The sequence below is a fragment of the Canis lupus genome, chromosome 18 (genome assembly GCF_048164855.1).
Source record: "Canis lupus baileyi chromosome 18, mCanLup2.hap1, whole genome shotgun sequence".
NCBI classification, from domain to species: domain Eukaryota; kingdom Metazoa; phylum Chordata; class Mammalia; order Carnivora; family Canidae; genus Canis; species Canis lupus.
In genome coordinates, this window is record NC_132855.1 from 26325910 (window position 1) to 26352080 (window position 26171).

The 26171-nt window shown below is 37.6% G+C and overlaps 1 protein-coding gene across 17 annotated transcripts in view; it reads right to left on the bottom strand.

Moving 5' to 3' along the window:
• ABCB5 (ATP binding cassette subfamily B member 5) overlaps window positions 1–26171 on the bottom strand; it is a 162691-nt gene that overhangs the window by 28839 nt on the left and 107681 nt on the right. For 13 of the 17 annotated variants that reach the window (XR_012010867.1, XR_012010869.1, XR_012010868.1 and 10 more), the window contains 5 exons: window positions 18998–19141; window positions 17980–18084; window positions 17729–17806; window positions 11456–11539; window positions 2957–3160 (listed from right to left, as the gene is read on the bottom strand). Coding sequence is in view for 12 of the 17 variants with exons in the window: in XM_072783828.1 (XP_072639929.1) it covers window positions 2957–3160; window positions 11456–11539; window positions 17729–17806; window positions 17980–18084; window positions 18998–19141 (615 nt within the window). In the remaining 5 variants the exon portion in view is untranslated. Of the gene's footprint in view, window positions 1–2956; window positions 3161–11455; window positions 11540–17728; window positions 17807–17979; window positions 18085–18997; window positions 19142–26171 lie in introns of those variants that run through there. The other 4 variants (XM_072783829.1, XM_072783827.1, XR_012010870.1 and 1 more) reach the window with 3 other exon arrangements.

Genomic DNA, 26171 nt, shown 5'->3' on the forward strand with positions numbered 1-26171 from the left:
AATTTAAATATGGTTAATGAGGGATGCCTGGGAGGCTCAGAGGTTGAGCGTCTGCCTTTGACTCAGGGCGTGATCCCAGGGTCCAGGATCGAGTCCCACATCAGGCTCCTGCAGAGAACCTGCTTCTCCCTTTGCCTATGTCTCTGTGTCTCTCTCTGTCGCTAACAAAAAAAAAAAATCTTTAAAATTAATTAATTTATTTTAGAGACAGAATGAGAGGGAGAGAGCAAGAGAGAGTACATGAGCAGAGGGAAGGGGGCAAAGGGAAAGGGAGAGAAAGAATCATTATGCAGATTCCCTACTGAGTATGGAGCCTGACTTGGGACTCAGTCCCAACACCTCAATATTATCACCTGAGCTGAAATCAGGAGTCAGCCACTTAACTGACTGAGCCACCAAGGCCCCCCAATGCTTTTCCATATTTCTATGATTTTTGAAAAAGAAGGAACAATCACATGGGATCCAAAACAGAGGAGACTTTTGGCTTAGAGTAACTTGTTGGACATGAGAACACATGTTGACTTGAAAGATAAACTTGCTGCTTTCACATTCTATTTCTATAATGGCAGAGTAGAATGTGGGACAGAAGAAGACCTAGGTGGACATCTAGTGTTATTTAAAAAATGACTTGTGTTACAGAAGAGAACCAGATTTCTGGATAGTGGGCAGGACACCTGGATTCTGCTCTCAGTTTTGACTTTGAGTTGTTCTAAATTCTCATTAATTTCAAAGTAAGCCCAAAGAACCCTCCATTTGCAAATGCAGCATTTCTTGCATATGCTGTAGTATGCAAGAAAAATGGGTAAAAATGCTGAAACCTTGAGGAAAAAAATGAGCCAAAAAAATCTTTGTGATCATTTTTCACAATGGAGAAAAGACTAATATCAACATAGAATCCTAGAAAATAGTCTTCTGTAAAAAATCAAAAAACTAATATGGCTATTTTAAGTCTGAAAAATGAAACATTTGACGATTTGTTCAAATTTATATGTGCAACAGAAGAAGAATGAATATATTTTATTGGTCCCTATTCTAAGTTTTGGTGTTTAGTAAATACATTAAAAGCCAATAAGAAAGACACAGATTATTTGTTTGATTAGACTTACTGACGTATAATCAGGGGTTATTCAAATAATCCCGAAAGGAAAAATCGAAGGACACATATACAACTAAAGCTCAGGATATGGGGCAGCCCTGGTGGCTCAGTGGTTTAGTGCCACCTTCAGCCCAGGGTGGGATCCTGGAGACCTGGGATCGAGTCCCATGTCGGGCTCCCTGCATGGAGCCTGCTTCTCCCTCTGCCTGTGTCTCTGCCTCTCTCTCTATGTCTCTCATGCATAAATAAATAAAAATCTTAAAAAAAGAAACCTGAATTATTAAAAAAATAAAGCTCAGGATATAAAAATTAAGATGAACAAATATATTTAATTAAGGCTCCATTAATTTGGAAGTTGTGATAATTTGCACCACAAGGAGGGCCAAACAACTTTTCACTGTCTCTGAGGCAAATATATCCTATATCCTAAATGGTTCAGTCTGTACTGGCCAAGTTCTTATTTAGTCCAAGGAAGGTGAAAAGGTCCAAGGGTCACACAAACCAGATATTGATGAGTCATATACTTGGCATCCCTATTCATTGTTCATGCTACTTATAATGTGCCAACTATGACAGTCACTGTGATATAGACCATAACTGGTATTAAAATCATTTTCAGGTTCAGAGGATGTTCACTCAAGTGATAAAAGTCCTCGAAACTATACCAGGAGAGGAACAGCTTAAAGACCTGGGGATGGAGAGAAGAGAAGAGATGACGACTTGGCATTTACATGTTGCAGCTTCCTAAAGGCTGCCATGAGAAACAGGCCTGGACCTCTGCTGAGATGAAAGCCAAGAAGGGTAGGATAGAAGGCCACCAACAAACGAAGAGACAAACACCAAAACCAAAAACTGCCTATCATCCGAAGGCTTTTCAAAGGTAGGCAGCCTGAGAAAGTAATGCACTGCTTGCCACTGGAGGAAAAGGATGGGTAAAAGATGGACCCTTGATAGAGATGTTGTACAAGGGATTCCTTCTTTGGGTAAGTGGTCGGATCAAATGACATTTCTTTCAATTCTTAGATGCTATGATACTACAGTACTAATGTCCCCTAAACCTCTAATACAATTGTTCATGAGAAACTTAAAGATAACTAAGCATTTCCCAGTAATTAAAACGCTGTTCATTTTGGTCAGTATATAGTCCTTGCTTCTAAAACCTTATTTATGCACTGTCAGTAACAGCGAATTGACTTCTATCCAGTTACTGTTATATTTCCTCTACATTTTGAAAAATAATTATAATTATTTAAGAAAAGTTAATTATTCAACAGAGAATGAGGAATCATGATGTTAGCAAGTTCTCCCATGATATGGTAATATGGCTGGCATTGAGTGCATACTGTCTTCCAGACATTATTCTAAGTATCTTGCATATAATAATGCTAAGTGTTTTGTATAATACTTAGAAAAATCTGCAAGTGGTATTATTATTATTCCCACTTTGCAGAGGAAGAAATTGAAGTCCAGAAAGGTTGATATAACTTGCTCAATTAATCCTATTACTATAGCATTATCTACACCCCATCCTAACTATGCTTTTTTTTTTTTTTTTTAAGATTTCATTTACTTATTCATGAGAGACACAGAGAGAAAGAGAGAGTCAGAGACACAGGCAGAGGGGGAAGCAGGCCCCACGCAGGGAGCCAGATGTGGGACTCGATCCCTGGTCTCCAGGATCAGGCCCTGGGCTGAAGGCGGTGCTAAACTGCTGAGCCGCCCGGGCTGCCCCTGTATGCATTTCAATACACATATGCCACTTTACAAATTCCTAAGAAAGGAAGTTAGCATACTGTAAAAATGGGAACTCTCACTGTTTTCCTCTTAAAATGTTATGACGGTAACAAGTCTTTATTTTACCTTCCCAGCATGCTTAAGTTCTTGCTTATCCTTGTTGGCAAATCCAGTCATAGCTGTGGTTTCAATCATTCCTGTCAGAGCAAGTATTGGAGCAATACTCAGAATCAAGAGTGTCATCTCCCATCCATATATGAAGGAAATGATAATTGACAGTCCCATGTTAGTTGCATTTTGTGTTAAGACACCAATCCTTGAACCTGTTGCCTATAATAAGACAGATTTTGAGAAAAAAATTAATCTTAAATTTACAAGAAATCTTATTATAGGGACACCTGGGTGGCTTAGTAGTTGAGCATCTGCCTTTGGCTCAGGGTGCGATCCCGGGGTTCTGGGGTAGACTCCCACATTGGGCTTTCTGTGGGGAGCCTGCTTCTCCCTCTGCCTATGTCTCTGCCTCTCTCTGTGTGTCTCTTATGAATAAATAAATAAAATCTTTAAAAAAAAAGAATTCTTAAAGTTTCTTACAAAACAAAGCAGGCTTTTTTTAAGATTTATATTTACATTTTTACTTTGAACTTGTACTTAGAAATTAAATAATACCCATACTTAAAAAACTGTCCACTACTAAGGAGTCATTAATGCTTTGTGGGAGAGACAGGGAAGGCAAGAGCAGGGGGAGGGAGAACCAGACACCCCACTGAGCAGGGAGTCAGACATAGGGCTCGATCCCAGGACCCTGGGATCATGACCTAAGCTGAAAGCAGATGCTTGATGGACTGAGCCACCCAGCTGCCCCTGCTTTGTCTATCTTATGTTGGATGTTCCTATCATTCTCTGAATATGTCCTTACTTTCTGACCAAAAATATTCTCCAGGCTCTACCCTTGGAATCTATCATTTCTCCAAGGAGTCCTAGTTCCTTTTGGTGGATAATGTTATTTAGAAGTCAATACATGGTACTAGTTGTGATAGCCATTAATATTGTGAACAGAACTAAGGAATGTGTGTGTAAAGATGTATGCACAAGCTGAAATCTATATTTCTCTCTTTATATGAATCATGAATTCACATCAATATTTCTAATTCCAATCCAGCACCACAAAGTTATTTTCAACTTTCTTCCTTCTTATATTTGTTATCCTGTTCTGCAACAATGGGAAACCTGGCTCCCATTTTTAAAAATAGATTTATGTAATCATACTCTGCATGTAACCAATTTGGTATCATGGCCCCTGCTCCTCCCCTGCGTGGACACCTTTCTTCCTCTGTTCCAGCTTGGCTTTCCCATACCTGGCTGCCACATACATGTATGTGTAACTCACCATATGCGGCCTCCAAAACCCAACCCTTTCTTCTTTTTTCGACCAAGGGGCTGGCACTCTTGGTCACTATACTGTAGTAGTGCTGAATTTAGTGATTTATAGTATTCATTAAAGTTTACACTTTGGACATCATGTCTTATATTCCATTTTCTGCATTTTATAATTGGTTTCCACTGATCAAAGGTCTAAAGCAGCATTATCAAGATATATCAAAAAGGAGTTGGAGACATCATGGTATAAGGTAACTTAAAAGAAATTATGAAAAAAATCCCTAATAAGTAGAAATATCTTTATAACTATTTTATGAGAACTGTATGTCTTATGAATCAACTTTTAGTGGGACACATGATAAGTAATCAACCAAAATGTTAAATTCCTTTAATGCTCAGATAAACAAATGAGAATCCATTTACCTAGAAAAGTAGCTATAATCAACAACTGAGTGGGGAGCCCAACACGGGGCTTGGTCCCAGGACCCCGGGATCATGACCAGAACCAAAGGCAGATGCTTGACTGACTAAGCCACCCAGGTGCCCCCAACTTTTCACTATTAAAAATAAAGATGTAAGGCACCTGGGTGGCTCAGTCAGTTAAGTGTCTGCCTTTGGTTACAGTCATGGTCCTGGATCCTGGAATTGAGTCCTGTATCAGGCTCCCCACTGGGTGCCTGTTTCTCCCTGTATGTCTCTGCCTCTCTTTGTGTCTCTCATGAATAAATAAAGAAAATCTTTAAAAAAAAAGATGTAATAAGCATCGTTGTGCAAAATGTTTATGCTCATCTTATCCTTCCTAATGTTAAATACCTAGAATTATAGTTAAAGAGTATAAACTCTTACATTCTTGATAGATATTATCAAATTGCTTCTCTAGAAGACTATATCAGTTTTCACTAAGGTACCCTCAAATTAGTGTCATTATTAAAATAACAACAAGAAAAAGACTTGCATTCCTCAAGGCTCTGCTTTATTCCTAAAATATTTTTCTGGCTTTAGGTTCAAGATGGCATTTGCTAATCTGCTGTTTCTCTATTTCTCACTAGACTATGAAAGAAAACTTCAAAAAGCAAAAACAAGTAACAAAAGCAAACACCAAACAAACCATGAAATAATGAAAACTAAGATAAACTATTTTAAATGTCTTAGACTATTATATTCTAAGACCTAAGAGGTTGAAATATGAATGTTATTTGCTTCTAATCTTTTTTTTTTTAATTTTTATTTATTTATGATAGGCACACAGTGAGAGAGAGAGAGAGGCAGAGACAGAGGCAGAGGGAGAAGCAGGCTCCATGCACCGGGAGCCTGACGTGGGATTTGATCCTGGGTCTCCAGGATCACGCCCTGGGCCAAAGGCAGGCGCTAAACCGCTGCGCCACCCAGGGATCCCTGTTATTTGCTTCTTAATGCTGACTTATACTCTGTCTCTTGAGAGTTGAAAGATGATGCTAGACATACATGATATTGTGTGTTATGGGATGAACTGTGTCACTCCCCACCCCCAAATTCGTATGTTGCAGTCCTGACTTCCAGTACTTCAGAATGTCACTGTATTTGAAATGAGGTCTTTAAAGAGGTAATTAAGTTAAAACAAGGTCTCTAGTGTGAGCCCTACTTCAGTGTGACTGATGTTCTTAGAAGAAAAGGAAATTTGAATGCACACATGTGCACACACGGGAAAGACCATATGAGGAAACAGCAATAAGATAGCTGTCTACAAGTCAAGCACAGAGGATTCAAAATGAAACCAATCCTGCCGACACCTTTTTCTTGGGCTTCTAACCTTCAGAACTGTGAGGAAATAAATTACTGTGGTGTAAACCATCCAGTTTGTGGTACTTTGTTATGGCAGCCCTAGCAAATGAATACACTTACTTGTTCCTTTCCTCCCATCCCCTGCCTTTTGGTGATAGTGGTAGGATAAGAAAAATCTGAATATATTTTTTTCTGTTCCAGGAAGAATTAACAGGAAATAATAGACATCTGGCCTTGAAAAATACTACAAGAACCAAAGGAAAATAGAAAATAGGCTTAAAGACCGAGAGGATAGTGTACCTCTAGAAAGAATTTAGGACTGGAATCCAGGAAATTTAGTTAAACTTCCTTAGATTCTTTAGCAACATGCATAAAGATACAAGTTTTTCTTGGAAATTAAGAACAGGAAGTATGATTAAATAATTCTTTAGATAACAATCTATGGGAATTTGCTAAATGCAAGAGAATACAACTTTTAAAAAAAGATTTTATTTGTTTGAGAGAGAGCACACATGTGTGTGGCAGGGCAGAGCAAGAGGGAGAGAGACTGGCACTGGCCTCAGTCTCATGACCTTGAGATCATTACCTGAGCTGAAACTGAGTTGGCTGCTTAACCAGGTGTGGCATCCGGGCACCTCGAGAATATAACTTTTATAAGAATGTTTATAACATACAAAGAGGAACGGCTAGTATAAGAAAATAAATGAAAGAAAACTCAGAAGGCAATTGTAGAAATAAAATTCCATATGACAGGATTTCTGCTTCTGGTTAACATGGGGTAATAAGAAATGGATTTATTCTCCCATATGAAAAAAAGGCAGAGATGAGAAACAAACAAGGTGAATCCAAGACTGCCCTAGTTTAGCCCTTGAAAGAGCTTCCAGGCTGGAGTGTAGAGTGAGCGTACTGAGACAGAACCCAACAGACTCCCTAAATTAAGTAGACAAAACTGAGAACCTGGGCCATCTAAGAAAGCTAGGGTTTGCAGCACAAAATACCAGAGAAGAGAAAGGCACACAGAAAGAGACATCTGAATATCTGCAGAGGGAAATATAAAAATATCCAGCACCCAAAAATGTTATATTCACAAAGTGTGACATTTAGTCAAAATTTACTACATATATAAAAAAGCAAAACAGGACCCATGATGAATATAAAAATCAATCTTTTGAAATTAACCCAGAACTGACACAAATGTTAAACTTAGTAGATAACGACATTAAAATTATTGGATAACATATATTCAAAAACTTAGGAGATAAGGGACATACAAAAAAGACCCACACCAAAATTTTACAAATGCAAATTTTAGTGTCCATAGTTTTATTGGAGTATAATCATGCCCTTTCTTTACCTATTGTTGTGAGTGGCTGTCTTAGAATTATGGAGTTGAGTATTTGCTAGAGTAACCATACTGTCCTCACTGTGCAGTATCCTAACTTTGTACTGCTGCTCAGTGTGCTACAAATCTGTGATGCAGTTATAATTTGACAGCATGTTTTGTGCCACATGAACTGCTGTACTATGACATTTTATTTTACTTTTAAAAATTCATTGTATGTCCATCATCTAAAAATAAGAAAGGAAGAGATAAGTAGACTTTGAATGTCCTGCTTTTAAGGCATAGTGGACTGTGGATTACTTTTTTAATCAGATGCCACAGTGTTGTGTTTATTATGACACTATATAGTACTAAAAATATACAAAATAGGTCAACATTTCCAGACTAACACTCATAATATTCTTAATTTGTTCAGAAACTTAGAAAATTTAAAATGGAATTTCTCATTTTAGTAGAATTTTGTTTTCTTTTTTTAAAGATTTTATTTTCTTTATTTTAGAGAGAGAGTGAGAGACAGAGAGCATGAGAGAGTGGAGAATCAGAGGGAGAAGCAGACTCCCCGCTTAGTGGGGAGCTTGACACAGGATTCCAAAATCATGATCTGAGCTGAAGGCAGACAACTGATTGAGTCACCCAACCACCTCTTGGTAGAATTTCTTGATAAAACTAAAAGTGAAAATGAAGCTGAAACCAAAGTAAGTTTCTGAGTGGCTCATTCATTAGCTAAGCAAAGAAAATCATTTATGGGTAGTGAATTAATTAAATTATGTTAATTGCAGCAGTGGAAGAAATGTGTTCAGTGAGCATAAACCTATATCAGACGATTAGTCCTTTGGTGAGAACAGTTCCTCAAAAAGTTGACAACACTGCAGCAACACCAATAGTCGATCAGAAACCAGGGAAGTTTTTTAAAATAGTTTTTCCTGGCTCTTGATGGTCTGACATATGTTACTGATACTGCTTAGTTGTTGGTTTTTGAGGAGTCAATGTTGAGTTTGAAGTGATTAAAAAATGTGCTGTTCTAAAAGGTCTGTGTGGAGCACCTATAGGTGATAATATTTTCAAAGAAGTTAAATGAAAATGATGACTAATATAGTTTGAATCACAAGTAACATCAAACTTTTATACACTTTTCATGTCAAGAAGTTAAATCAGGAAATGAGGTCCTAGCTCTGGCTAGAATCCAATCAATTTATCTAGCTCTTGGAGTTAAATGAAATTTTTATGATTTCTTGGGGCAATATAATTATAGTTCTGATGAGAAGAATTCTTGGAACTAACACTGTATCTGTCAGTGGTACATCAAGCATACATCGTGGCATGAATAACACACTTTCTTGTGGAGGAAAATGAGGTAACACTTTAGGGTGATGAAAGGGGGTTGCTAAAATATACAGAAATAGGGTGCCTGCGTGGCTCAGTTGGCTGAGCATCTGCCTTTGACTCAGGTCCTGATCCCCAGGGTCCTGGGACTGAGCCTCACATCAGGTTCCCTGCTCCATGGGGAGCCTGTTTCTTCCTCTCTCTCTGTTCCTTGTCCCTTGCTCATGCTCTCTCTAATAAATAAAATCTTTTAAAAAGTACAGAAATAATACCTTGTAGTTTTGTGGAATCAAGTTTCCCAAAGAATCTCAAATGGATTTGTACCTTTAATAACACTATATATTACACAAAAAATAGTCTGTTGACAGATGTATGGCAATAAGCCATTACTTTAGGCTGAAATAGTATCAGTTAAATTGGTTGTTTTCAATTAGGTATTTTAGGAATCATGTTGTTCTATGACTTTATTTCACTAACATATTTTTCTCATGACTTTCAAAGTAGCAGAGTTTCTAAAAATGGTTAAAAGTATTTTTTGGTGTATATTTTTTGGCCATTAGTACAGGTTTCAAAGTAATATTTACTATTTTGAAGGAGCTATTTTATGAACATTTACCCTAAATCATTTGATAAAATTTAACTGAAATTACATGATGAAGAAACTGAGATGGAATATGTCTTAAGTTGGTAAGATAGGAAATATGACCTTGACTTATTATTTCCTAATTCATCTCTAGTCTAGTGTATTTTGTGAAAAAATAAATAGCAAATTGAACTGGTAAATAATTCTTCCTTCAGTAGAAAGAGTATTCATTCAAGTTATATAGGAATCTGCCTTTATATTGCAAAGCAAAGGTTGATGCGAATTACATGCTAGTAGACATAGTCTCACTCTTGGAAAACTTCTTTGCTTGTCCTACTTTTTAAATTTGACAGCTTTAAAATCTCCCATCAGTATTTCAACCATTTAATCTTTAGCTATTAGTTTTCATTCAATGAAAATGATCTGACTTGCTCAGAAATTATTATGAGACCAACATTTACAAATTGCAACAAGAAATTTTCCAGTGATCAAATGTTATTAGTCAGATGCCTGTTAATAATCAGGCTTTCAAATGTTTTCATTAATTTTTCTCAACCAGAGACAACACTATTTGTCAAAAACAACTAATGAATGTAAGGAGAGTAATGTTGATCTTTCAGTTCTAATTCATTCTTTTGGCTGAAGTAAATACTTGTTAAAAAGAGATGTCATACATGTATAATATAGTTGCTAGTAGGGATGCATATTTCACTGGAATTTTAAAAACTTTGGATGATAGGTAGGAAGAGAAAAATATCAGCAAGGTAAAGAAAAAAAATAGCAAATTTTGTGGAGTGGAGATTCAACTGGAATTATAGGGATATTTCTCCCTAAAGGAATGAACCCTGTCATTCCTAAACAGAAATTGTCATTCAGATCATTCTATTGTGCTACGGAAGATTAATGCTATGCTTATTACTTGACTATTAAGGAAATTTTATCCATCATTTTACCCCACTTATGCCAATAAAATTGATCTCAGCCCTATTTTATTTTATTTTATTTTTAAAAATATTTTATTTATTTATTCATGAGAGACACAGAGAGAGGCAGAGACACAGGCAGAGGGAGAAGCAGGCTCCATGCAGGGAGCCCGATGTGGGACTCGATCCCGGGTCTCCAGGATCACGCCCTGGGCTGAAGGCAGCGCTAAACCGCTGAGCCACCCAGGCTGCCCTCAGCCCTATTTTAAAATATAAATTATGTCTAATAAATTTAGAGCCTTGCTTTCAAATAATGAAAAGGAGTTTCAGGAAGAAATGAAGATGATGCCACTTTTCCTCTTGAGCTTTTTCTACAACATAAAATTAGTTTTGCAAGCCATTATGGATGTTTGCGAATATTCACAACTGTAACCAACTTGTTCTATTCTCTGGTAAGAAAAAATCTTTTTCTTTCTTTCTTTCTTTCTTTCTTTCTTTCTTTCTTTCTTTCTTTCTTTCTTTCTTTCTTTCTTTCTTTCTTCTTTCTTTCTTTCTTTCTTTCTTCTTTCTTTCTTTCTTTCTTTCTTTCTTTCCTTTTTTCTTTCTTTCTCTTTCTTTTCTATATTTTTTATTGGAGTTCGATTTGCCAACATATAGTATAACACCCAGTGCTCATCCTGTCAAGTCCCCCCTCAGTGCCCATACCCAGTCACCCCATCACCCCATCCCCCTGCCTACCTCCCCTTCCATTACCCCTTGCTCGTTTCCCAGAGTTAGGAGTCTCTCATGTTCTGTCACCCTCTCTGAAAAATCTATCTTTAGAAGGAAAAACTACACTTTCTTCTTTTATTAAAACTTCTAAATTGTGTGTATGTTTTCACGTGGCTACCTTTTCTTGTCTTACTATTTAATTCTGAACTCTTTTCTCTAACTCATTCTTTGTATCTTCTTTAGTCCTCTGGCTATCCTATTACATATGGTAAATCTTTTTTTTTCCTTTTTTAATTATTATTTATATGATTATATAGTTGACATAGAATGTTACATTAGTTCCAGGTGTACAATGTAGTGATTCAATAACTTTTTTGTTGCTGTTGTTAAAAATATACAGAACTGAAAGGCTTCCTTATATCTTTCATTAAGAGCTCTCAGTTAGCCCTGAAACTTAACTGGTCTTTTTAAGGATGTGGATCATCTTAGTATAGCTTATAAATATGCACAGATACATTTGTGTGCATACATACACACTACATATATACACCATTTTAAGAATAAAAGAAGCCCTCCATCCCCACCAAAAAAAGCGATATACATACTCCTTGGATCTGTGCTATATCTATGGCTAATATTGATGTCAAGGCTCCTGTGCTGTTTTCCTTATCATCAAACCAGGAAATATCCTAGAGAAAAAGGAGAATTAACATTGGTTATAAAAAAAACCACACACACACAAAAAAAAAAACAAAAAAAAAAAACCAAAAAAAAAAAAACACAACCAAACCAAACCAAAATAAAAAACTTCATGGTTATTAAAAAGATTCTTTTCTGATTTGTGAGTCGGGTGTAATAAGTCAGAAGACATTTATCTGTCCCCCCACTCTCAGTATTTAATTCTTATAAATACTATGAATCAAATGACCTTTGTTTCTTCACACAGATTTATATTTAGATACAAAATGAAGAATGTATTATTGGAACCATCACCAATACTACAAGACTGTACAATAATCAACATAAAAATGGTCATTTTGAATGACAAAGTAAGTTGTAATTATATTCCATAAGTAATTTGTGAAGAGCAGACTATTTCAAATGTTTTTTTTACGATTTTCTTTATTTATTCATGAGAGGCACACACACACAGAGACAGACAGACAGACAGACAGAGACACAGGCAGAGGGAGAAGCAGACTCCATGCAGGGAGCCCGACATGGGACTCGATCCAGGGTCTCCAGGATCACGCCCTGGGCTGAAGGTGGCGCTAAACCGCTGAGCCACCAGGGCTGCCCAACTATTTCAAATGTTAATGCACAAAACAATTTAGAAATATTTCCAAGGAAGAACAAATATTGTTAAAATGCCTACATTATCCAAAGCAACTTACACATTTAATACAATCCCTATCAAAATACCACCAGCATTTTTCACAGAGCTAGAACAAACAATCCCAAAATTTGTAAGGAATCACCCAAAGACCCCAAAGCAGCCTTAAAAAATAAAAGCAAAGCTGGAGGCATTACAATTCTAGACTACAAACTGTGTTAGAAGACAGAATGGTACTGGCATCAAGATGGTATGGTACTGGCACAAAGAACAGACACACAGATCACTGGAACAGAACAGAAAAATCCAGAAATGGACCCACAAGTCTATGGTCAACTAATTTTAGACAAAGCAGGAAAGAGTATTCAATGGAAAAAGTCTCTTCAACAAATGGTGTTGGGAAAACTGGACAGAGATATACAGAAGAATGAAATTGGACTACTTTCTTACACCATACACAAAAACAAATACAAAATGGATGAAAGGCCTAAATGTGAGACTGGAAACCATCAAAATCTTAGAGAGGAACACAGGCAATAACCTCTTTGACATTACCTGTAGCAATTTCATACTAGATAGACATGTCTCTGGAGACAAGGAAAACAAAAGCAAAAATGAATTATTGGAACTTCATCAAGATACAAAGCTGCTGCATAGTGAAGGAAATAATCAACAAAACTAAAAGACAACCTATGGAACTGGATAAGTTATCTGTAAATGACATATCTGATAAAGACTTAGTATCCAAAATCTATAAAAAATTTATCAAACTCAACACCCCAAAATAAATATTCCTTTTAAGAAATGGGCAGAAGTCATGAACAGACATTTTTTCCAAAGAAGACATATAGATCCCTAACAGACACATGAAAAGATGCTCAACATCACTCATTAACAGGGAAATACAAATCAAAGTCATGATGAGATACCACCTTATACCTGTCAGAATGGCTAAAATCAACAACATAGGAGACAGCAGATGTTGGTAAGGATGTGGAGAAAGGGGAAACCTCTTACACAGGTGGTGAGAAGGCAGCCACTGTGGAAAATAATATGGAGATTCCTAAAAAAGTTAAAAGTGGAACTGCCCTATTACCCAGCAATCACACTACTCAGTATTTACCCAAAGGATACCAAAATGCTGATTTGAAGGGGCACATCCACCCTGATGTTTATAGCAACATTATCAACAATAGCCAAATTACAGAAAAAACCCAAATGTCCACTGACAGACAGATGAATGGATAAAGAAGAGGTGATACACACACACACACACACACACACACACACAGAGACATATTGTGTAATAGAATATTACTCAGTCATCAAAAAGAATGAAATCTTGCCATTTACAACAGGATAGAACTACAGTGTATTATGCAAAGCAAAATAAGTCAGTCAGAGAAAGATAAACACTGTATGATTTTACTCTTATGTAGAATTTAAGAAACAAAACATATACACATAGGGGGAAGGAAAAAAGAAAGGAAAGCAAATTATAAGAGACTCTTAAGTAGAGAGAACACACTGAGGGTTGATGGAGGGATGTGGGTGGAGGATGGGCTAAATGGGTGATGGGTATTCGGGAGGGTACTGATGATGAGCACTGGATGTTGTAGGTGAATCACTAAATACTACATCTACAACCAATTTTACCATATATGTTAACTAGCTAGAATTTAAATAAAACTTGAAATTAAAAAAAAAATATTTCCAAACCTTTCTGTCTTAAGCTGATTAATGATAAAAGTCTATCTCCTTCTCTTTAGGATACACATAGGCAAGATTTTCCCTGACACTTCATATTACTCCCTAGATTGTATAAGCACTGGGCCTTGTGAGAGGCTAACAAGGCAAAAAGGCCAATGTAAAACCCCCGTGGCCAGGAAGCATGCAATCTGAAGGAGATAGGTCAAAAATACAAGCAATAAAAGCATAATATTATAGCCAATTTCATTTTCAACAGCAAATAGAGATAATACTTCTCAGCACTTCTCAGCCTGAGGAATTCTGATTTTCTTTTATTAGCTATTGAATGTTTCCTCCCACTCACTCAAACCACTTATATCTCTTGTGGATTAAAATCATATGGAGCCTGGCTCTGAAAAATGACTTATTCTTAGTAAGTGAAGAGCAAAAGAATTGTTGGTTTATAACTCAGCCAGGACTCTGACACCCAGGTTACATGTTTCTGCCAACAAAGTAAACAGAAGCATAACAGAAAGAGAGCTGTGCATTAATCACACAGTTATGTGAGAAGAAAGTTCCTATGGAGGAATATGGCAAGAGCAAGGGTGGGTACTACCCCAGAATGACAGCACTATTCTGCAAGCCCTTGTTGGGAAGGTGTTCCAAATAGTTGAGGATACAAGATACCCAAAGGGCATCCTACAGAGTCTGCACTACCAATCATCACTTTGAAAACAACCCCGCTCAAGAGCCTAACACGTTGTGAACACGCATCAACATCGATAATAACTATAGCATTCTTGAACTGGAAGACATTACCTGTTTTTTAATTGTATACTCAAAAAAATCAAGACAAACTTTACATTTTCTAATTATTTCTATATTTCAACATGGCAAGGAATACACAAAGAAATTTTAGTTACAATGTAAAGTAAATATCTGGGAAGGATAATTTATTGTGGAATATTACATTCTTGATTCTAGAGTAACTTGTATAACACACTCTCGGTCACTATCTGATGTCTAATCTGCAAGATGTCCAAAATTACTTTCCAACAAGTCAGCAATGTGTACTCTAGGTCCTGCATTCCAATATAGGTAATATATACTAAAACACTTAGAATTTCTGGAACATAGCTGTTGTTGAGTAAAAGTTAACTTGCTTTTTCTTCTCCTGATGGTCAAATGATTGTAAGTAAAGACAATCGAGTTTTTGATACTAGTAAATCCATTTTTCCTGTCAATAACTATACTACAAGTAAAAAATTTTACAATAACACCATGATGTATAAATTTTTGGTATGCATTTTCTCAATTAATCATCATAACTGTATGAGGTAGATAGTATGACTATCCATGTTTTAAAAATGAAGAAGCCAAGGTACTGAGCGATTGAATAACTTGCCCAAGACCACATAGCTGGCAAGTGCAAGTGAGGCCAGTATTTGAACCTAGGCAGCCAGATGCTAGAGTTTTTAGTCAACTATCAGGTTTTACCTCCCATTTAACTGAAATATTACAGGTGACGCACAGTTACCTGTTTCTCCTGATTCAGGACTTTTTACCTCAAATCTTTACCTCAAAGTAGCTTTTTGAGATCCCTTAGTGATCACCATTAATTTTATCATCTCATGATTTAAAGATCCCTAAAGAAGCCCTAGCCAATCTAATTTAAAGAGAAATAGGCAAAAATATGTATCTTTTCAGAAATCCAACAGACCTACAGGTCAATATTTATCATTAAGAAATATAAATTTAGCTTTGAGCAATGAATTATTTACAACCATTGAAGTCAGCAACACTTAGAACATTCTTTTTAACTGGAAGGATGTCAAGTAATCAAATAAAATAACAGATTTTATATCTACAAAAGACCACACCTGATTCTGTAAATACCTCTACCTCAAATGAGGTTTCAAAATAGTTATAAAAAACAGTGCAAGTCTCAGCATGCATTCTAAGCCTTAAAAAGTTTTAGGACAAAAAACAGGTAATAAGAGTTAGGCAAAACTGCACATTAGGAATGTCCCTTACTATAGACAAAACTGAAATTGGGAAGGTATTTATAAAGAAAAGGCCAAATAGACGACTCTTCTTTTCCTCCAATTTTAAAAAACAAAGATAAGGAGCAAAAAGAATGGTACAGCATGAAGAGAGAAAATAAACAATGAGCTGAAAGGGGCTGGGTTGAATTTATGAGTGAATTTAATAACATCTGCTGAATAGACCAGAGTTTCTCTGTGTGTGTCTTTGAATGTGCATGTTTCTTGAAGGATCAGAGTTTTTGGTTTATAAATTGGGCATTCTTATGGGCAGAGGCTATTTTATCCAAGAATGTTACTGTCCAGCTATACACATGGCTAATGGTAGGCAGAGTATTAATGTCTAGTATCAACCTTCAGGATATTGGATTAACAATAACCACTGGGTTAAACTGGCTCCTGGACCTGAGACTTCACCAAAAGCATGCCATTAATGTCTAGCTACACAGTTCAAAGCAAGGTTTGAAAAAGTTATATACATCCTTTTGTTCAAAACATTCAGGCATTCAGGGAACATTGTAAAAAATTCCTGGAAACTTAAAATACATTTTCTTGAATGTGGAAAAACAAATTCATACAGAAACACAAAAATGGGCAAAAATTGTCAATAAGTGAAAAATATAGTATTAGTGATTAAAATCCCACCTAAAAAAATAAAATCCCACCTAATTTCATCAAAGATGAGGGAAGGATATAAAGTATTCATAAATAAAAAGCAAAATTAAAGTACAAGTTCAACTTGAGCAGTTGTACAGGCATTACATGATTTTATGATCCCTCAAGGAGATTTTTGTTTTTCTGGATTAAGGAGAGTCTTCAATTATCTCTGACAGATCTTTGAGCAGTGAGTGTCAGGCACCAGCTGCTTCAAAGCATCAAGTTGCTATGGGAAACCTTGCTCTGGCTTTACTGACTTTTGTAGCTTATAGTTCCCCAAGAGTACAAAAACCTAGGAATTTTGTTACATGGCAGTCTTCTGAGCACTACTGCTAACTGTCACAAGATGTAAAAACTGGTTTTGACGATTCAGCTGGAGTGGCAGTAATTCTACTTCTGACAAGAAATGACCTCAGCAGGAAGCTATTTGCTCCTGCCCAGGGAGCTCTGGAGACAGAAAGTATGATGAAGGGCTCCAAATGATTACTGGCTTTCAAGGAACCCAATATATACCTCAGCCTCCTGAAAGAATTTTAGAAATGCCAGTCTGAGACATTCCTGCCATTTGCCCCCAACCTTCACTTCTCAAGATTACTACTAGATCTACCTAGTTTTAGTTCTTTCCTAGGTGTGACTGACCATCTGTGTATGTGAGGTCAACCTGCCAGGGAGCCTGCTACCTGAATTCTTTTCTGATGAAGGACAGAGACTCTGGCTGCTTTCAAAAGTGCAGAGTGAAAAAACTTAAGCTATGCACATGGATGAGACTAGAGGAATTAACTCCTCCTTCTCAAATATGTTCCCTGAGATATTATAACTCTTCTCAGTTTTTATATGGTCTTTCAATCTGATCCAGAACAGTACATTATACATTAAAAAACTGTCAAGATAAACACAAGGAAAAAGGAATAGACTCTAAATCCTATTTTCTATAAGTTGTATTTTCAAACATAACAATTTTGGACTTGCTTCTATTAGAAAAGTATACTGTAAGAATTCTGATGTTAGATGCTGCTTAGAAACAAAAAGGATGCTTTTAAGGGATCAAAGGAAAGATTATGTCAAGAAATTGACAAAACTACAACTACTTGAAAACTACAAGTTGGAATATTTAAAAATACATTTTAAATAAAATAAGAAAAAAAATCAACACTGACCTGATATAACATGGCTTTAAATGCCAAATGTCTTAATCTCATGGTTAAAAGTTCCCCTGCTCTGCCATAAAATAACCCCTGGAAAACAAAAAGAAAATCTATATTTATTCTTAATTCTCTTTTATATTTCTTTGTAACATTTAGTCACTACATTTACGTATTTATATTTTATTATATTATTATTTTTAACTCAGAGAGAATGACACAAAAAATAATCATGTTCAAACTTGCTTAATTCATTAAAAACTTACCTGAAAGAAATAACTGACAAAGGAAATAACACTCAAAATGACAAATATCATGGAATACATTTCAGCATCATGCTTTAATGTGGTTTTATCATCATTTTCAAACATCTGAAAAGAAATAGATTTTTTATCAGGTGATTGGAAGAAAACATAAAAAGAGGAAGAAAAAACTAAAATGTCTATCCATCAGGAATTTTTGAACAGATTTCAACATAATAAGATTATATGTACATTTCTGGAGAAAAGAAGTATATCATTATTCTATCCACTACATTCATTACATATGATAAAAAATGATTTGCTGTCAACTTTCTCTCTTAAACTATGTAAATATGAGATCAGACGAGTCTTCTGTTATTATTATCATAGTATATTTTCAAAGAAACTTCCAGTTTGTTTGAATTACTATTTCTAATAATTGCTAATAACTTAGGTTTCTTACTATTCTTCTATTTAAGGTACTACCTTGCAATCTGAGACCTTAAAATATGTCCCTAGGCATTGTTCCTAAAATTAGTAATTATACATATATTGGCATCTATACTGACAAAGCATAGCTGTGCAAATCTGAGACTGAAGACAACGTGACTGGGTTCTTGAATTCATCAACCTCCTGAGTTCCTTGGCACAATCCCAAGCTCTTGTTATTTCCTCTCCTTGAGCTGGTGGTAATAAAAAATGGCCATTGTTTGGACTAGTTGAGAGAAGAGTAGTTGTATTTGTCTATTTTATTGCTTCAGTGCTTTGGAATGCTGATACAGCACTGGAGTCAAAATTAGAAAACAAAGTAATTTCTTTACTGATTGCCCAGTCAACAAGGCCCAGCCAAGACTTCACAATAGAGGCTGGTTTATCCCCTGAGAGAACATTAGTTAACCTTCCTATTACGGATCCAACACTATGGGTGATCCACCGCAAGTCCCAATTTCCCCAGAGCTGGGTCAGAGTACAACAGGTCTGTTCTCTCAGGCTTTATTTTGCTTAAAATGCTTAAAAATATTAGCAAGTTAGCTTTACTTACAGTTATGATTTTAGCAAAGATGATGGCAAATACTGGATGAACAGCTCCATTTAGAACAGCAGCCAGTGTCCCCAGAAACACAGAAAGCCATTCAGACTTGATTAATTTAAAAATTTTAAACAGAGAAACTTCAGGAAGACCTGGCTATGAATAAAATGCTTTAGTTAAAACTTCAGTTTGAGAGCATAATGGAACCTACAGAAGTTAGTTAATCTTAAACAGATTTATAATGTAAAATATCATAAATAATAGGTGGCAGAGTTAAAATTAGAATATTTCTCAGAAAATGCTCCACATCACTTGCCATCAGAGAAATACAAATCAAAACCACAATGAGATACCACCTCACACCAGTGAGAATGGGGAAAATTAACAAGACAGGAAACCACAAATGTTGGAGAGGATATGGAGAAGGGGGAACCCTCTTGTACTGTTGGTGGGAATGTGAACTGGTGTAGCCACTCTGGAAAACTGTGTGGAGGTTCCTCAAAGAGTTAAAAATAGATCTGCCCTACGACCCAGCAATTGCACTGCTGGGGATTTACCCCAAAGATACAGATGCAATGAAACGCCGGAACACCTGCACCCCAATAGCAGCAATGTCCACAATAGCCAAACTGTGGAAGGAGCCTCGGTGTCCATCAAAAGAAGAATGGATAAAGAAGCTGTGGTCTATGTATACAATGGAATATTATTCAGTCATTGGAAATGACAAATACCCACCATTTACTTCAAGGTGGATAGAACTGGAGGGTGTTACGCTGAGTGAAGTAAGTCAATCGAAGAAGGACAAACATTATATGGTTTCATTCATTCGGGGAATATAAAAAATAGTGAAAGGGATTATGGGGGAAAGGAGAGAAAATGAGTGGGAAATATAAGAGAGGGTGACAAAATATGAGAGACTCCTAACTCTGGGAAACAAACAAGGGGTAATGGAAGGGGAGGTGGGTGGGGGGATGGGGTGACTGGGTGATGGGCACTGAGGGGGCACTGGATGGGATGAGCACTGGGTGTTATACTATGTTGCCAAATAGAACTCCAATTAAAAAATATACAAAAAAAAGAATATTTCTCAGAAAAATTTTGCCACCCATATTACTTGATGTCCTCAATATGTAGAAGAATCTTACCCCAAACTATTTGTGCAATTTATCCTTTTGGTATTTCACTGTTACTGTCATTTAAAAAGTACAGATTAACTTACAAATTCTGACAGCTAAGATTCACAGAAGAAATGACAGACATATTTCTTTATTTCTGTTAAACTAGATGGAATATTATACCCTAGGATAAGACAAAAGGAACTAAGCATAGATAGGAAGTAAAAATTTTACTAGAATTTCAGGCTTGAAAATTTTCCAGTTTCATGACTTATATACAGAAACATTTTTTTCTTGTTTTGGGGTTCCCATTTACAAGGAAAATGCTGCAGTATCTGAGCATATTACTTAAACTCCCCAAGCTTCAGTTTCTTCATCTTTCTGAGAGTGATGATATCAGTTCCTATCTTCTAGGATTATTTTTAGAATTGAGTTTAATTCAGTATTATTATAGAAGAAGGATTATATTATGTAAAATCTCAGGTCTTATGCAGAGAGAACACTGCACTGTTTTTTACAAGTAAAAAATCTTGTAAATAACTTTGTTATGAGTGATTATTTTGAATGAGAAAGCAGATATTAAAACTTCCTCTTGGCCTTCACTCTTGAAATCATGGCATTTATGAACCTAATAAGAGAATTCTTCAGGAACAACTATAAAATAGTTTGTAATTCTTGCTTTAATCTTAGTCTGGCAACTATAATGTAAACTGTATTGTTTGAACAATAGAACTTTTAAAATTCTACAGCTTTTATGATCTATTTTCAGGATGGGTTAACCACAGTTACATTGGGTTACTTAATAATTTGACTATTATCTTTCCTCTGAAGTTTTCTGAATATCATCATTACAAAAAGCCTCAATTTTCAGTTAGGTGACTGTTCAAAAGAATATACAGAAATTTAAAAAGTGGGACAGCCCGGGTGGCTTAGCGGTTTAGCGCTGCCTTTGGCCCAGGGCCTGATCCTGGGCATCTGGGATCAAGTCCCTCATCGGGCTCCCTGCATGGAGCCTGCTTCTCTCTCTGCCTGTTTCTGCCGCTCTCTCTCTCTCTCTCTCTCTCTGTGTGTCTCTCATGAATAAATAAGTAAAATCTTTAAAAAAAAAAAAAGAAATTTAAAAAGTTGCATACCAACTCATTGTCAAGCACTGAGCACAGATTTTTCATCAAATTCTTTATAAAATTACCTCATTTTGTAATGAAGCTAAGATTTAGTGTGTTCTAGTACCTAACACCAGTAAGTTAGAGACAGCAAATGTACGCAAGCTCTCTCACTCCTACAGAATAATTTAGCCCTTTGACTTTGGAAAAATATACAATAACAGGTAAAAAATGGGTATTACTTAAATAATGTTATAAAGATAGAATAAGAGGAGGGGCAAGATGGCGGAAGAGTAGGGTCTCCAAATCACCTGTCTCCACCAAATTACCTAGAAAACCTTCAAATTATCCTGAAAATCTATGAATTCGGCCTGAGAATTAAAGAGAGAATACCTGGAATGCTACAGTGAGAAGAGTTCGCGCTTCTATCAAGGTAGGAAGACGGGGGAAAAGAAATAAAGAAACAAAGGCATCCCCCCCCCCAAAAAAAAAGAAAAAAAAAAAAGAAAAAAAAAAAAAAGAAACAAAGGCCTCCAAGGGGGAGGGTCCCCGCGAGGAGCCGGGCTGAGGCCGGGGCGAGTGTCCCCAGGACAGGAGAGCCCCGTCCCGGAGAAGCAGGAGCTGCACCGACCTTCCCGGGCGTAAAGGGGCTCGCAGGGAGGTGGAGCAGGACCCAGGAGGGCGGGGATGCCCTCGGGTTCCCTGAGACAGTAACAGCAACTGCGCGCCCAGGAGAGTGCGCCGAGCTCCCTAAGGGCTGCAGCGCCCACGGCGGGACCCGGCGGGACCCGGAGCAGCTCGGAGGGGCTCGGGCAGAGGAAGAGGCTCCGTGCGGAGGGGGCTGCGTGGTTCCAGGAGCAGCTCGGAGGGGCTCGGGGGCGGCTCGGGGGAGGGGGTTGCGCGGCCGGGAGCGTGAATCCAACAGCGCAGGCCCCGGAGCACAGGGCGCCGGGACACAGCCCAGGATCCGGCCTCCCCCGGGACAAGCAGAGGCCGGGAGGGCCCAGGACCGCAAGGACGCTCCTGCCCCGAGCTGAGCAGATCAGCGGCCCCGCCCGGAGCCTCCAGGCCCTGCAGACGGAGTTCCTGCCGGAGCTGAATCCAGGGCTGCAGAGCTGGACCCGCCACTAGGGCTGTTGCTCCTGGGGCCTCACGGGGTAAACAACCCCCACTGAGCCCTGCACCAGGCAGGGGCACAGCAGCTCCGCCAACTGCTAACACCTGAAAATCAGCACAACAGGCCCCTCCCCAGAAGACCAGCTAGACGGACAACTTCCAGGAGAAGCCAAGGGACTTAAAGTACACAGAATCAGAAGATACTCCCCCGTGGTTCTTTTTTTTGTTGTTGTTTTGTTTTGTTTTGTTTTGCTTTTTGATTTGTTTCCTTCCCCCACCCCCCTTTTTTCTCCTTTCTTTCTTTTTCTTTCTCTTTTTCTTTTTTTTCGTTTTTTTTCTTCCTTTTTTTTCTCTTTCTCTTTTCTTTCCTTCTTTCTCTCCTCTCTTTTTCTCCTTTTCCCAATACAACTTGCTTTTGGCCACTCTGCACTGAGCAAAATGACTAGAAGGAAAACCTCACCTCACAAGAAAGAATCAGAAACAGTCCTCTCTCCCACAGAGTTACAAAATCTGGATTACAATTCAATGTCAGAAAGCCAATTGAGAAGCACTATTATACAGCTACTGGTGGCTCGAGAAAAAAGTATAAAGGACTCAAGAGACTTCATGACTGCAGAATTTAGAGCTAATCAGGCAGAAATTAAAAATCAATTGAATGAGATGCAATCCAAACTAGAAGTCCTAACGACGAGGGTTAACGAGGTGGAAGAACGAGTGAGTGACATAGAAGACAAGTTGATAGTAAAGAGGGAAACTGAGGAAAAAAGAGACAAACAAGGAAAAGACCATGAGGATAGATTAAGGGAAATAAACGACAGCCTGAGGAAGAAAAACTTACGTTTAATTGGTGTTCCCGAGGGCGCCGAAAGGGACAGAGGGCCAGAATATGTATTTGAACAAATTCTAGCTGAAAACTTTCCTAATCTGGGAAGGGAAACAGGCATTCAGATCCAGGAAATAGATCCCCCCCTAAAATCAATAAAAACCGTTCAACACCTCGACATTTAATAGTGAAGCTTGCAAATTCCAAAGATAAAGAGAAGATCCTTAAAGCAGCAAGAGACAAGAAATCCCTGACTTTTATGGGGAGGAGTATTAGGGTAACAGCAGACCTCTCCACAGAGACCTGGCAGGCCAGAAAGGGCTGGCAGGATATATTCAGGGTCCTAAATGAGAAGAACATGCAACCAAGAATACTTTATCCAGCAAGGCTCTCATTCAAAATGGAAGGAGAGATAAAGAGCTTCCAAGACAGGCAGCAACTAAAAGAATATGTGACCTCCAAACCAGCTCTGCAAGAAATTTTAAGGGGGACTCTTAAAATTCCCCTTTAAGAAGAAGTTCAGTGGAACAGTCCACAAAAACAAGGACTGAATAGATATCATGATGACACTAAACTCATATCTCTCAATAGTAACTCTGAATGTGAACGGGCTTAATGACCCCATCAAAAGGGGCAGGGTTTCAGAGTGGATAAAAAAGCAGGACCCATCTATTTGCTGTCTACAAGAGACTCATTTTAGACAGAAGGACACCTACAGCCTGAAAATAAAAGGTTGGAGAACCATTTACCATTCGAATGGTCCTCAAAAGAAAGCAGGGGTAGCCATCCTTATATCAGATAAACTAAAATTTACCCCGAAGACTGTAGTGAGAGACGAAGAGGGACACTATATCATACTTAAAGGATCTATTCAACAAGAGGACTTAACAATCCTCAATATATATGCCCCGAATGTGGGAGCTGCCAAATATATAAATCAATTATTAACCAAAGTGAAGAAATAGCTCTTTCTATACTCGATAGGTCTTCTAAGCACAACATCTCCAAAGAAACGAGAGCTTTAAATGATACACTGGACCAGATGGATTTCACAGATATCTACAGAACTTTACATCCAAACTCAACTGAATACACATTCTTCTCACATGGAACTTTCTCCAGAATAGACCACATATTGGGTCACAAATCGGGTCTGAACCGATACCAAAAGATTGGGATCGTCCTCTGCATATTCTCAGACCATAATGCCTTGAAATTAGAACTAAATCACAACAAGAAGTTTGGAAGGACCTCAAACACGTGGAGGTTAAGGACCATCCTGCTAAAAGATGAAAGGGTCAACCAGGAAATTAAGGAAGAATTAAAAAGATTCATGGAAACTAATGAGAATGAAGATACAACCGTTCAAAATCTTTGGGATGCAGCAAAAGCAGTCCTAAGGGGGAAATACATCGCAATACAAGCATCCATTCAAAAACTGGAAAGAACTCAAATACAAAAGCTAACCTTACACATAAAGGAGCTAGAGAAAAAACAGCAAATAGATCCTACACCCAAGAGAAGAAGGGAGTTAATAAAGATTCGAGCAGAACTCAACGAAATCGAGACCAGAAGAACTGTGGAACAGATCAACAGAACCAGGAGTTGGTTTTTGAAAGAATTAATAAGACAGATAAACCATTAGCCAGCCTTATTAAAAAGAAGAGAGAGAAGACTCAATAAAATCATGAAAGAGAAAGGAGAGATCACTACCAACACCAAGGAAATACAAACGATTTTAAAAACATATTATGAACAGCTATACGCCAATAAATTAGGCAATCTAGAAGAAATGGACGCATTCCTGGAAAGCCACAAACTACCAAAACTGGAACAGGAAGAAATAGAAAACCTTAACAGGCCAATAACCAGGGAGGAAATTGAAGCAGTCATCAAAAACCTCCCAAGACACAAGAGTCCAGGGCCAGATGGCTTCCCAGGGGAATTTTATCAAATGTTTAAAGAAGAAGCCATACCTATTCTCCTAAAGCTGTTTGGAAAGATAGAAAGAGATGGAGTACTTCCAAATTCGTTCTATGAGGCCAGCATCACCTTAATTCCAAAACCAGACAAAGACCCCACCAAAAAGGAGAATTACAGACCAATATCCCTGATGAACATGGATGCAAAAATTCTCAACAAGATACTGGCCAATAGGATCCAAGAGTACATTAAGAAAATTATTCACCATGACCAAGTAGGATTTATCCCTGGGACACAAGGCTGGTTCAACACCCGTAAAACAATCAATGTGATTCATCATATCAGCAAGAGAAAAACCAAGAACCATATGATCCTCTCATTAGATGCAGAGAAAGCATTTGACAAAATACAGCATCCATTTCTGATCAAAACTCTTCAGAGTGTAGGGATAGAGGGAACATTCCTCGACATCTTAAAAGCCATCTATGAAAAGCCCACAGCAAATATCATTCTCAATGGGGAAGCACTGGGAGCCTTTCCCCTAAGATCAGGAACAAGACAGGGATGTCCACTCTCACCACTGCTATTCAACATAGTACTGGAAGTCCTAGCCTCAGCAATCAGACAACAAAAAGACATTAAAGGCATTCAAATTGGCAAAGAAGAAGTCAAACTCTCCCTCTTCGCCGATGACATGATACTCTACATAGAAAACCCAAAAGCCTCCACCCCAAGATTGCTAGAACTCATACAGCAATTCGGTAGCGTGGCAGGATACAAAATCAATGCCCAGAAATCAGTGGCATTTCTATACACTAACAATGAGACTGAAGAAAGAGAAATTAAGGAGTCAATCCCATTTACAATTGCACCCAAAAGCATAAGATACCTAGGAATAAACCTAACCAAAGATGTAAAGGATCTATACCCTCAAAACTATAGAACACTTCTGAAAGAAATTGAGGAAGACACAAAGAGATGGAAAAATATTCCATGCTCATGGATTGGCAGAATTAATATTGTGAAAATGTCAATGTTACCCAGGGCAATATACACGTTTAATGCAATCCCTATCAAAATACCATGGACTTTCTTCAGAGAGTTAG